Below are 12,978 nucleotides of genomic sequence, written 5' to 3' on the forward strand. Positions count from 1 at the left end.
GGTATCCTTTTCCTGTCTGTCTTCCCAACAAGCTTCTACCCTACATGAGGGCAGAGGCCACGTCTTTATCTCCATCCTTGAGCACAGGGACCTGGCATGTTGAGATACTTGCTATATTGATTGATTTCTTTGTCCCTAAGGAGAGAGTACTTGTCAGAAACTTCTTGGGAACTTGAGGTCATCTCCAGCCTAAATCCAGTCTTCTGAGCCCAGGTGTTTGGCTGCAGAGCTGTCCTTGGGGGCTGGGCCAGGAGGAGAGCTGTGTCTAAAAAAGAGAACCTTTTATTGACAGCTTCTGCAGAGCCCTACTAACCAGGTCCAGCCATGGGCTAGGCTCCGGGCTATTGTCGGCTTACTGAAGTCTATTTCCTTTATTGGTAACTTGGGCATTTCCCCTCTAGACTATTTCCTGAGGGACACAGCAGTTATTGAGACGGTGTGGACCATCTGGAAGATTCGATTTGATCATTCATATGGGAATTATGTTGGAGTCTGGCTTCTTTGTCTACCCAACCCCAACTGTGGTGTCTTCTCTTCTCTTACAGCACCTGTCTCTGAAAGCCAAAAGGGCCAAGGTCCAGGACCAGTGAGCAGAGCTCAGCTGTGGCTTCAGGGGCTGCTTGGTGTCCTCTCCATGCTGCTGCCCCTTGCCCCAGGCAGGGTGAGCTGGCAGCAGCTCCTGTGGAACCTGCAGCTGCTCTGAAGTGGGCTGCAGCCCGTTCGTTAGCCCCTTTCTTCCCACCGTCCTCAGCATTTGCATTCCTTGCTGGGATCCCAGAGGACTCTGTGCATGGGAGGCATCCCGCCGCGCTGCACCCGGCAGAGCGGGAGTTGGCTCACTCGGCACGCTCACTAACCCCGCATGCCACGTCCAGCAGGCACACGGGCCTGGCCCAGCTTTCTGGGGACTGAAGAGGGGAAAGTTGATGGACAGAGGGTTTACTTTCCTTGCCGGGGCCACTGTGACGTCCTCTGCCAAGTGTGAACAAGCACGTGTCTACAAAGGAATGAGACCTCAGAAACGCTGGGGATCTCTGCTGCAGTCACCGAGGGGCGTGTCTGGTGGGCACTAGGCTTCCCAGACAAGCAAGCAGCTTCTGTTTGTTCTCTGCCCTTGTCCCTGTTTATCTGCGGCCGGGAGACTTGCAGGGGATTGGTGATGGACACAGGGGACTCGTGCACTGTGTTAGTCAAGGATTTCTATTTCACAAGTGGGCTTAGCTTCCTCTCAGAGTACAATACCACATCCTGGTGCCACTGGCTGAGCACTAGTGGAAAGTTTATCAGCCCACAGGGGCTCCTCTTTAGCAGAAATTCACAACAGTTTAGACGCTCTAAACTTCTGTAGCTCAGGAACATCATAACTACCATATATTTGTTTTTTGTTTGCTTGGATTCTTGCAAGAGCACATGGGGGCGGCTCTGCCAGCAGGCACTGGCTTTAGCGTTGCCCAGGGCTGCTTTGCTGTGATGATGTCTGCATTTCCACACATGACTGATACAGATTCCCCCCCCCCCTTACGATTTCAATGACATTTATTTTAAAAACACGTAGCTTGAAAATTTATTTTTGTACTGATATTAGTTTGGATATGCCACTTTTGGCACCAAACATGTATGTCATTTTTATTTCTGTTTTATAAACATGTAAATAATAGTGATAACTTGTTAATAATAGTAAACCTTTATACCTAAAGTAAATGTATTCCCTCCCACACACATGGCTCTCGTGGTCTGTATTTTAAGGTGGTTCAGTTAATTGTTCCAAGTGAGGGCCTGACATTAGCTAAGAAGCTGATGCTATGGCAACATTTGGGGTCACATGGACACGGGAAGCCCCGTAAAGCGAGATCATCTGATCGAGTGCCCTCAAGACCTTGTTTCAGAGTAAAGCACGAGGCTTTACAGGAAGTTCCAACAAGGTGTTCATTTGTGCCAGTTTCTAGTTGGGACCTTTCTGTAGAGAGGTCAGAATCATTATTTTTAAAGTCCTGCCTTAGACCTGGGGCCGATCCTTGTAAGCTCATGTCATAGTGGAAGAGGAAAAGGTACAGGAGCCGCAGCTCCAGGTTTGGGGCTGGAGATCCAAGGTGGGGGCCAGTGGTCTTGGGGAGCGGACTGAGTCAGGCCCATCTTCACTTGCCACCGCTCAGAGGACAGCCCTCACCAGCGCGGACCTGCCACGTTTGTCCTGTGTTCCGTCCCAGCCCCCGGGGGCGTGGAGATGGCTGTGGATTGTCAGAGGCAGCTGCAAAACCCCATGACCATGGCTGAGGGCCCCTTGGTACATACCTGAAGACCCACATGGCTTTGTCAGGGAGTAGTCCCAGCCCAGGTGCTTTTGACTTTGTCTCTTGCAGGTCTTGCGTCCCGGACCCCACTTGCCAGTCCTCAGCCATGACAGTAGAGCCTGCCTGGCTAGCAGCTCACAAGACTTTTGTCCCCCAGTAGTGCTACAGAATCAGTCCCCTCAGGCTCCACACGGGTCTTCAAGCATCATTAGAGATATTTTCTACAGCGTTGCTGTGTCTTCCCTCTGGAGTGAGGTGAGAGGGTGGAGGGAATTTGTGCTGGAAAACGTGCCCAGGGAGAGGTGGTGTGTCCTGGAGGCCCGGAGATGTGTTGGTGGCTTGCAAAGACCCCTCCGCTCTCTCCCATAGCAGGTTTCCCTGTGGGTTGGACACTGCCATCACTAGGAGCCCCTGGTTCAGTCAGAGCTCCTGCTGGTCACTCAGTCCTGTCAGCAAATATTGAGCCGTTGGGCCACATGCATGGCACAGGGGTGGCGGTGGAGATGCTTGATGGATAAGTGCACCAAGGCTGAGATGAGATGCTGAGGACGGCAGGAGATTGCAGTGGCCAGCAGGGTGGCTGGAGGCCAGGGCAGTGTCCAAAGAGGCTTCCCCATGACAGGACGCTTTCCTGGTGAAAGTACAGCCTGTTCTCGAGTTCTGCTGCCCTGGCTCTCCCCTCACTGCTGAGCTTTTCACATTGGCCACGAACTTGCAGAGTTGCTCAGTCCCCCAGCTCCATGTGCCTATCTCTACTGTTTTGTCCCAGTGTCAGCACAGCCTGCTACCTTTGTGGACCAGGCCCTGCCATTCGGTCCCTGGTTATCCCCAGCATCCCAGCCCAGCCCTTCAGCTTCACCTTCTAGGACTCAGCGCTAACAGCTAAGGGCTGTCATTTCGTAGCCTGAGCCAGGACGTCTGCTGCTGACCAGATGGAGGGTTGGGTGGGGGGCACAGGCCGTGGTGCCTGAATTTGGATGACCATGAGACCCTGTCCTGGGGCCCTGGACCAGATGTCTGACAGTGAGATCTATGAAGCCGTAAGTTTAAAAGGCTCGTGGTTCTGATGAAGGGGGGGGGGACCCACAGGTGCAGGGGACTGGGGATGGAGATAGGAGCATGTGCAGCCCAGGGGGAAGGGAACCCCTAGATGGGAGGTTGGGACGTTAGGTTTGAGAGAAACGTGATAAATTTGTTTTTGCACAGCTTGGTTGTACCCTCACATGTGCTTAGACCCCGGCTCCAGCCCACTTGCCTGTGCCCCCAAAGCACTGATCAGCACACTTGGGATTCGACTCTAGGCAGGTTGTGGGTTTTTGTGACTTTCCTGCAAAATGTGTAATAATGAGCATTTTGTAAAGCTTAAACTTTTCATATATATGTGTGTACATATCTATATAAAAGGGGTAGGGTCTTGCTCTATCGCCCGGGCTGGAATGCAGTGACATCATTGTAGCTCATTGTAACTGTGAACTCCTAGGCTCGAGTGATCCTCCTGCCTCAGCCTCCCAAGGAGCTGGGGCTATAGCTGCACACCACCATGCCCCGCTATTTTTTTCTATTTTTTGTAGAGTTGAGGTCTCGCCATGTTGCCCAGGCTGGTCTTGAACTCCTGGGCTCAAGCAATCCTCCTGCCTTAGCTTTCCAAAGTGCTGGGATTACTTGGCCAGTGTGCCCGGCCAAGCTTAACTTTGCATAAAAGACCATCCTGTAGTCTTTTCTTGGTGCTAAAATGTTTTAGGAAATGATGGTGATATTAGATGGTAGTTTTTAAATGTTTTCCTTGGAAAAATAAAATGCCAACAATCCTACATCAGTCACCCAATTGAAAACCAATTTGAAACGAAAACAAAAGTGGGTTGATGAAACCCCTGTGTCCAGGCACCCCTGGGCTGGGGGCTGAGTGTGCTGGGGGCCAGTGGCAGCATCGGCGCCAGCCTCAGCATCGGTGCCAGCCTCACAGCTCTGGGGAGATGGGTCTGAGCTGCCAGGCAGCTGAGTCCCAGGCGAACTTCGGAGCAGCTGGGGGGCTTGTTTTTCCGCCTCACTGGAAGGGTTTGAGGTGGCAGCTCTCAGCCCCCACATCCCTTCTTCACCTCAAGGTAAGATCAGATATTTTCCACTTTCCAGTGACTCATCTGGATTTTTCCTGAGCCTTCCAACTTGTGACGGAACAGGATGATGGAATTCTTATCAGATTCATCTGCTTTTTTTCTGAGTCATTGGGACTGCAAATAGGCAATCAGGTCATTTGACAAACAGCTGATCATGCTGGGTGACTAGCTAGTTAGCATGGCAGGTGGTCTGGGGAGGGCTTGCGGTCCCTGAGCCCTCCTGGTCATTGCTCCCTCTAGCAAGCAAGGATGACACGGTGACACCTCTGGTGGATCGTGGAACTGTTACCTTGTGCGCTCTGGGTGGTACTGAACTTGTTAGAGCAGGCTATCTCCTGGCCTGCTTAAGCAGGGCCAAAGAGATTCCCAGCACAGCGTTCCCTGGGGCCCTCTGGCACATGGCGCCTCCACGCCCACGTGTGGGTTCTCCTGTAGGCAGCAAGCAAGGCTGGGAGGTCACGTGGGTGTGGGTGTGCGGGGTGCAGTGGTTAATGCCCCAGAACCTCCACAGCCAGGCCGGGGCTCAGCACCGGCTACTGCCTGTGTCTTCTCAGTCCTTGTCCAGTGGCCATGGCCTGGCCAGAGGCTCTGAATACAAAGGTCCTAGCCAGGCCCTTCGCTGGTCTCAGCCTGATGTGTGAACCCAGGTGTGACCCAGAGGTTACCTAGGCTCCTTCCTGCCTCCTGGCCACTGCTGCTGGCCTCTGCTGGGGATGTCCCAGGCCCCCTTCAGTTTGTGTATTTCAGCCTTTTTCTCTTGGTGGTTTTTCTCCTGGTTTAGGTTTATTCTGTTTTTATGTTCAGTCTTAGGTTTGCTTAGTGTCTGCTGTCACTATGTTTTCTCTCAACCATTCTTTGGTGTTTTGGTTTTACTCGTGGGCATGCTCTGCCCCTTTAGTCTCTGCCTTTCTGACCTCTGCTTTATTCCCTTTTTACTGTGAAGGTCTATAAAGAATACAGATGCGATTTTCTTTACGCTCTTCAAAAGTAATTTTTCCCCCTTAACATTTATTTTAACTTCTTGGTCTTTTTTACACTCTACTTGTTTGTTTCTAACTTTTTTTTTTTTTTTTTTTTTTTTTTTTTGAGACAGAGTCTCACTTTTGTTGCCCAGGCTAGAGTGAGTGCCGTGGCGTCAGCCTAGCTCACAGCAACCTCAAACTCCTGGGCTCAAGTGATCCTCCTGTCTCAGCCTCCCGAGTAGCTGGGACTACAGGCATGCACCACCATGCCCGGCTAATTTTTTGTATATATACTTTTAGTTGGTCAATTAATTTCTTTCTATTTTTAGTAGAGACGGGGTCTCGCTCAGGCTGGTTTCGAACTCCCGACCTCGAGCAATCCGCCCGCCTCGGCCTCCCAGAGTGCTAGGATTACAGGCGTGAGCCACCGCGCCCGGCCTGTTTGTTTCTAACTTTTATTTTGTACATTTAGCTACAAAAAAATCTGATTTAGTTTTGCCATGGTTCTGTAAATATATTTTGTAATTTTCTTTCTTTCTTTTTTTTTTTTTGAGACAGAGTCTCACTCTGTTGGCCGGGCTAGAGTGCCATGGGGTCAGCCTAGCTCAAAGCAACCTCAAACTCCTGGGCTCAGGCAATCATCCTGCCTCAGCCTCCCAAGTAGCTGGGACTACAGGCATGGACCACCATGCCTGGCTAATTTTTTCTATGTATATTTTTAGTTGGCCAATTAATTTCTTTCCATTTTTAGTAGAGACAGGGTCTCGCTCTTGCTCAGGCTGGTCTCGGATCCGCCTGCCTTGGCCTCCCAGAGTGCTAGGATTACAGGCGTGAGCCACTGCGCCCAGCCTATTTTATAATTTTCATCTTGCATTTTATGTATTAGTTTTAAACTCAAGAATTTACCTATGTTATTTTACTTCCATTACTCCCTCTGTCTTCTCTCCTATCTTGCGCTTACTTTAGGGGCTGGCAGAGGGCCTACCTGTAGGTGTGGGAGCTGGGAGAAGGTGTTTGCAATGGTTGATACCAACAAAGGATTCAATGTCAAGAATACATAAGGATCTCCTATAAATCACCAATAAAAAGACAACCCCAATAGAAAAAAATGGGCCAGGGGAACGCAAGGCAATTTATAGAAGCAGACCCGAAAGTCTACCAAGCCAATAAAGAGGTGCTCGAACTCAGTCATTGGGAAAACACAGACCAAAGCTACAATGAGCTATGAGTTTGCACCCGTTAGATCAGTAATGGAAGTGCTGTTGAGATGGAGAGGCTTCTACGCACGGCTGCCGCGGCCGCCTCCCACTCCTCATCAAATGAAGTTTGTTCATGCCCCACGACTCCGAAATTCTGCTTTAGGATGTGTGTTCCCAAGAAAAGTCTCATCCAGGTCCGTAGGAGACATGTATACGGACGCCCACCCAGTGTGGTGGGGAGTAATGTCGCCCATCGTGTGTGCAGGGACAATGTAGCATGTGACACCATGGAGTGCCACAGAGCAGTTTCAAGCCACAGACAACTTATAACAAGGACCTTAACGATAGCTGAGTGAAAAAAGAAACTGATGTGACACTACTGTTCATAGAAACTAGAAATACATGCACGTAAAACAAATACAATTGCAAAAACCTGTATAAACAAGATGCATATTAAAAGTGTTACCTATATGGGGTGGGAGTAGGATTTGAGGAATGCAATAAAAGAAAATTAAAAATGAAATATTAAAAACCAAGATGGGACCAAAGGAGCCTCAAGTGTTCGTCGGGAAGAGACCTGAATTTTAGGACACTTATCCCTTCTTGTCCCAGGCTTTCGACATGCTCACCAGTGGCCCCGGCAGTGAGGAGGTCGTGGAGCTGGCCTCCGGGGGCTGCTGCCAACCCGCCCGCTCACATCCTTGCAGGAACTTCGCTTCTACCCGGAGTGGAGCAGCATGGTGAACAGCACAGGATGTCTTGATGCTTATGTTCCCTGTCACAGCGCGTTTTTATTCAGATAGATGATCTCTTTGTGACACCCTTTTAACTTCTATTTATTCTACAGGCCCCATGGTAGAGTTAGCTTTCCCCGGCTGTGTGAGAGCCAGCCACCGCAGCAGGCCGTCTGGTCCCCGAGGACGGGGAGGTGTGCAGCCCTGCAGCCCCTTTCAGTAGGGGCGAATGAGCTCACGGGAAACTCCCCAGTTTATGAGTGCATGGGCTGCTGGGATGGATGGGAGCCCGTGGGGTTTATCTGGGCAGAGGTCCTCCGTGTTTCCAAGACAGGAACCAGTAGGACACATTATGTCACTAAGTCCTTCCTGCTGATCAGCAGCCTTGATGGAATTTATGCTGTCAACCTACAGGGACTCTAACTCTTGGCACTGGGCTTCTAGAGCCTTTTGCCTTCAGAGCTGGGCTGGATGGTTATGAGGCTAAAGGGAATTGGATGTGCCAAAGCTCTAAAAATCCCTTGCGTTTTTATCTTCCGAGGAGCCGGTGAATTTCAGCTGTGTTTGCTGCCCCCAGATGTGGCTTCCTCTCTCTGTGTCATTGGCTTGCTAGCTACTGAGAACCAGCTGAGTGAGCACTGGTGTCTGGTTTTCCAAGGATTGCCTGGTAGCGGGCAGAAATCTGGGCCAGGTTAGTGAGGCAACATGCAGACTGGAAGAGGCCATCAGGGAACTTATTAAATTTAAGTCTAACTCTAAACTTCATTGCTTGGAGAAGGGTATTCTAGATCATCCTGGGTGTTCCTGACTTCAGCTGCAGGCTCAGAAGGAGGGCAGAGTCTGGGACAGTAACCTGTCCCAGTGGTGAGTGGGGTCATGGAAACCCAGCTTCAAGGGAAACAGGGCAGGTTTTCTGTTCCCAGATTAGTAAACCAAGGTCAGCTCTCCTGAACTGTGACAATGGCCGGCCCAGTTCTGAATGGGCCTCGATACAGTGAATTTTTACGTGTGATTTTTGCCAATTGATTGGTCTGTTGGCCCAGCCAGAATTAGGACTAAAGGGCCTCGCATCCCTCCAACCTCTATTTTTTTTTAATTTTTAAAAAATTTTTGTGGAGATGGGGTCTTACTATGTTCCCCAGGCTGGCCTTGATCTCCTGGCCTCAGGGGATCCTCCCACTAAAACCTTCCTGAGTGCTGGGACTATAGGTGTGAACCCTGGCACCCGGCCCCTGCAACCTCTCTGGATCGATCGGGTTTGTACTCAGATGGAATTCCAGCACTCTTTGGGTGTGAGAATAACTCTTGCCACCAGACCCAGATCAGTGACACCACGACTGGATGTCACCTGAGTGGTGTGGACAAGAGAATTGAAATCTGAGGCCGAAGACCTGTATTAATAATAATAAAAACTCTTTAGTGAGGTATAATTTGCATATAATAAATGCAATTTAATTGGATAGTCAATGACTTTTGACAGATCAACATGCCACAGTGACAACCAAAATAAAATACGAATATTTTCATTGGAAAAGTTCCCTCATGATCTTTTGTGGTCAACAGCCCCCCAGATGGCCCCTGGCCTCAGGCGTCACTATTCTGCTTTCTGTCACTATGGCTTAGTGCCTTTTCTGGAATTTCATATAGATGAAATCGTTGAGGAGAGTGATTCCATGTGTCCGGAGAAAACGTGGACTTAAACCCCATTCCCACAATTAGATAACTTTGTGACCCTTGGCAAAACAATTTCTGTCTTCCTGTTAGTTTCCATATTGATAGAATGGGGATATATTAATAAATACAGCCATTCTGCCTTCCTCCTCCTGCCCCCCTCCCTTCTTGCCTTCTTCCTTCCTCCCTCCCATCTTTCCATGAGCACTGGTGCAGGAGTGAGCTCCATCGTGGAGCTCCAGAAAGGTGCTGGGCCAGGGGTTACTGAGTAAACAGAAGCCTCTGTTCCCTCCAAGTCCAACTGTCACAGAAGGCTCCCTGCTGCCCCTCACTCCACACCTGCCCTAGCCTTCCTGGGGCCATGGTCTGCAGCTCCCCACACCTCCTTCAAGGAGCACTCCTTTTATTTAAGGGAGATGGGATGAACAGCCCAGGAAAGAACAGCCTCCAGTGATGAGGGCTTCCCAGACGGGCTGAGGCTAGAGGTAGCCAGGGCCTGAGCAGAGGGGAGTAGTATATCTGGGAGGGGTGTACCGAGGCCTTCCTGGCCCTGGGGCTTGGGACATTGGGTTTTTGAGGGAGTGAGTGTTGAGCGGACAACGAGTGGGGCTGCTGGACGCTCCCAGCGAGTGGTGGCTTCAGGACAGACCTGTGCTTGGACCCTACACGATCAGATGGACACACACCCAGAAGCACTTGCAGATCAGAGACAATTGCATACACACACACACACACACACACACACCTAGGTGCCTAGGTGTGCAGATTCCAGCTGCTTACCCCAACGTTCAAATAGGTATCGAGTGTCTTCTGCATACTAGGCCTGGGAGATGTGACAGCCAACACAACGAACTCCCTGCTGCCCGGAGCTCACCTACTACAACACGACCCCACACACAGGCTGCAGCCCACCCTGCCTTAGCCTGTGTCTAGCAGGTTCCATCCCCTGGAGTCAGTCCGCCCAGAGCTGCGCTGTGCTGCCCTCTGCTGGCCACATGGATGCAGTGACTCCCCAAACTGCCATCCCCACCTGGCAATGAGGGGCTAAGGGGAGGGGAACATGTTTCTGGTCCCTTGCTCTTAGCAACCGGGCAGAGCAGATATGGAGGGGCAGAGGCAGGTGAAGAACGCTTCCCTCAGTGCCCTGATCTCCCCGTCATTCCCTGCATGCTCCAACCTCCCTTCCGCATAAATATCTGATTTAGGAAGTGGCAGTTGAGTCAAATATGTCACTTTTTCAGCTATCTCCTGTGGCACCCTCTTTCCACCGCACCATCCTCATGACCCCCAGGGGTTGCATCGGGTTCAGGGAATCCCTTCTTGGTTATTTCACCCTGCAGGGATGGAGGGGCCAAGCCTGAGTTTCAGGAGGAACACCTGAGTTTGGAGGTGGAGCATGGGAGACGACTTACCCAGGTGACACCTTACTTAGGCCACAAAACTGGAATCAATAGATGGGCTGGTGCCTAGGTGTGCAGATTCCAGCTGCGGATTCCCCGACGCTCCTTCCTTTAAGAGATGGGGTCTGTGTCCCCTCCTCTTGAATCTAAGCGGGCTGGTGACTGCTTTGACGAATAGAGTGGTGTGAAGTGTTTGATACTGTGTGACTTCCGGGGCCATACAGCTCCCACCTAGCTTGCTGGAACACTGGCACTGCCAGCTAAGCAGGCCAGCTGCCTGAGACCAGGAGGCCGGAGGGGCCATTCCTAGGTTCTGGTCACTGGTCGCATCCCAGGAGCTAGGATGCTGTCTTGGATATGGGCCTTGCAGCCCGACTCTTCCAGGTTCTATCATTTTGAATCACCCTCTGCTGAGGCCTAGACATCCAGGAGCACTGACGAGCCATCCCTGCTGTGCCCTGTACAAATTCCGGACAGTCTGTGAACATAGTAAAGCGGTGGCCATTTTGTGCCAGGCGGTTTTGGGGCACATTGCTAGGCAGCAATAGTCTGGGAGCGTTGGGCCAGTGGAGGACGTGAGACCCCGGCAGTAACAGGCTAACCGGCCTCTGAGGTCTGACCTGGGGTACGGACCCCCTCCTGGCTAGCCCGCCTGGAGCTCCAGGGGCCTCCTTCCCCCGTGATTCCTAGGGAGTTGGTGGCGCTGAGCGGGGCAGCTCCTCGTTCCTGGATCCCGGTCTCGGGTCCGCGCCAGTTGCAATGTGAAGGCAATGTTCACGGCAGCCGTCACCTCTGCGGAGCGGCACGCTGGGGCTCGGAGTTGCGGAAGGTGTCGCGCGCGTGGGGCGGGGGACCTTGAGGGCGAGGACTGTCCACAGGGAAGGCCGGGCATGGTCGGGACGAGGTCAGGGACACGGTGGGTGGGAGTGGGACCCCTTCGTCCCCTGCAAGGAGTAACTGAGGCTCAAACGGCCACAGCCTCGCCCAGGGCGGATGCAGCCCGGGCGGGGTCCGCACCCAGGGCCCGCGCGGGGCACGGCCGGAGCCCCCACCCGAGTCCGGCGGGCGCTGCGGGAGCCCGGGTCCCGCGGGTCCCACGCTCACGCCGAGGCGGCGACACCTCCGGCCGGTGCTGCCCGCGGTGACCGGCAGGCGGCGCTGGCGCTCCGCGTGTGCGCGGCCGGTTCGCTGCCGCCCGCCCCGCCCCCGCCCGGTGCTGCTCGGGGTCCCGCGGGCGAAGGGGGCTCAGAGCCGGCTCAGACCCGTGTCCCGGTCTGCCTTCCCGCCCGGGCAGGCCCCCAGCTGCTCTGGCCCCGGCCTGCGCGCCTCGGAGGGAAAGGAGCCGCCACCTCCCGTGTCAAGTCCCCTTCTCCGTCCGCTTTGCCCAAAGCTGCACTTTATCCACCAGGCCCTTAATTAAAGCTTGACCACCTCCCCGAGGAAGGCATGTATCTCCCACGTTCCAGGTCCAGTTCATGATAGCAACAAGCGACAAGAAAAACCAAATTGCAACGCCAGCACAGCTTTGCGGAGTTCTAATCGTCATCCTGGCCTGCCGGCGTCCTGCGGAGTGGAGTTGGGGTGGGCACGGGAGAGGGGTGTAAGGCCAGGCCCGGGCAGGTGGTCCCCGGCACAGCCCCCTGCTCCACCATCAGGGTCTTTGCAGACCTGAGGACCCGCGAGGAGGAGCAGAGGGGCCTCTGTAAATCTCAGGGGCCAGTGGGCGGTCCAAGCCACCCAGGCTACCCCATTTCTGCACTTCTGCTCCTTGCTGGCATTTCTCCTGCAGCCTGGAGTGGCCCAGCGAACAGGAGACCTGGCAAGTACCAGGAGCATTGCCCAAGGGCATGAGTGTTGGGAGCTACAGCCTGGTCCCAGAGATGTGCCCATCTGTGCCAGGGCCATTAGGCTGTGGGACCCCAAGAGCTCTTGAACCCTGGCCCCATCCCCTCCAGGCTCTGGTCATTGTAGACCAGCCAGTGAATAGCCCTGCCCTGGGGGCAGCCCTGGGTGAGGCAGAGTGGCAGGGAAGTTAAGGGCTTGGTCTTTGGAGCCATAGTACCTGGGTTCAAGTCCTACTGCCACCACCTAGCAACTGTGTGACCTCAGGATGACACTCTGCTTCCTGCATCGCTTTCCTCATTTGCGAATGCAGGTAATAGCATACACTTCTGTGTTAATCATGTTGGATTTTGTGTTTTATGATGCTTCAACATCTTGGGGCTTGGTGGGCCCAGGGAGGGGGTGCCTAGCTCACTAGCACATTCCTAGAGCTAGTGAACCCCTGAGGGCAAGCACGCATTTCATATGCAAACCAGCCGAACCAAGCCTGTACTCCCTCGCCACCCTTTATAAAACTCTCAAACACCAAGTCAATTTCCCCCTGCCCTAAATCGCCCCAGGGCCACGCACCAGACGATTAGGGACAACCCCTACAGCCTGGATGTAAACTACGATTATTAAAGCTAGCTGGTCCTAAGGTGATCACCTTGCCTCGCCCATTCCTTCCCCGTGAACTCCACAGCAGACGCGTCTGTCTACGCTTTTGCTGCGTTCCTTCTGCCTCCTGACTTGCCCTTGTGCTTCCCTTGTGTCCCTGAGTGGCGT

At 52.9% G+C, this 12,978-nt stretch overlaps 1 protein-coding gene across 2 annotated transcripts in view; it reads left to right on the top strand.

The window, feature by feature from the left end:
* DHX35 (DEAH-box helicase 35) overlaps nucleotides 1–1,716 on the top strand; it is a 68,417-nt gene extending 66,701 nt beyond the window's left edge. For both annotated transcript variants that reach the window (XM_012755097.2, XM_076011118.1), the window contains one exon: nucleotides 546–1,716. In XM_012755097.2, coding sequence (XP_012610551.1) covers nucleotides 546–590 — 45 coding nt within the window. In that variant the 3' untranslated portion in view covers nucleotides 591–1,716. The remainder of the gene's footprint in view (nucleotides 1–545) is intronic.
* Nucleotides 1,717–12,978: the final 11,262 nt, after the last annotated feature.

This window comes from Microcebus murinus, chromosome 16 (genome assembly GCF_040939455.1).
Source record: "Microcebus murinus isolate Inina chromosome 16, M.murinus_Inina_mat1.0, whole genome shotgun sequence".
NCBI classification, from domain to species: domain Eukaryota; kingdom Metazoa; phylum Chordata; class Mammalia; order Primates; family Cheirogaleidae; genus Microcebus; species Microcebus murinus.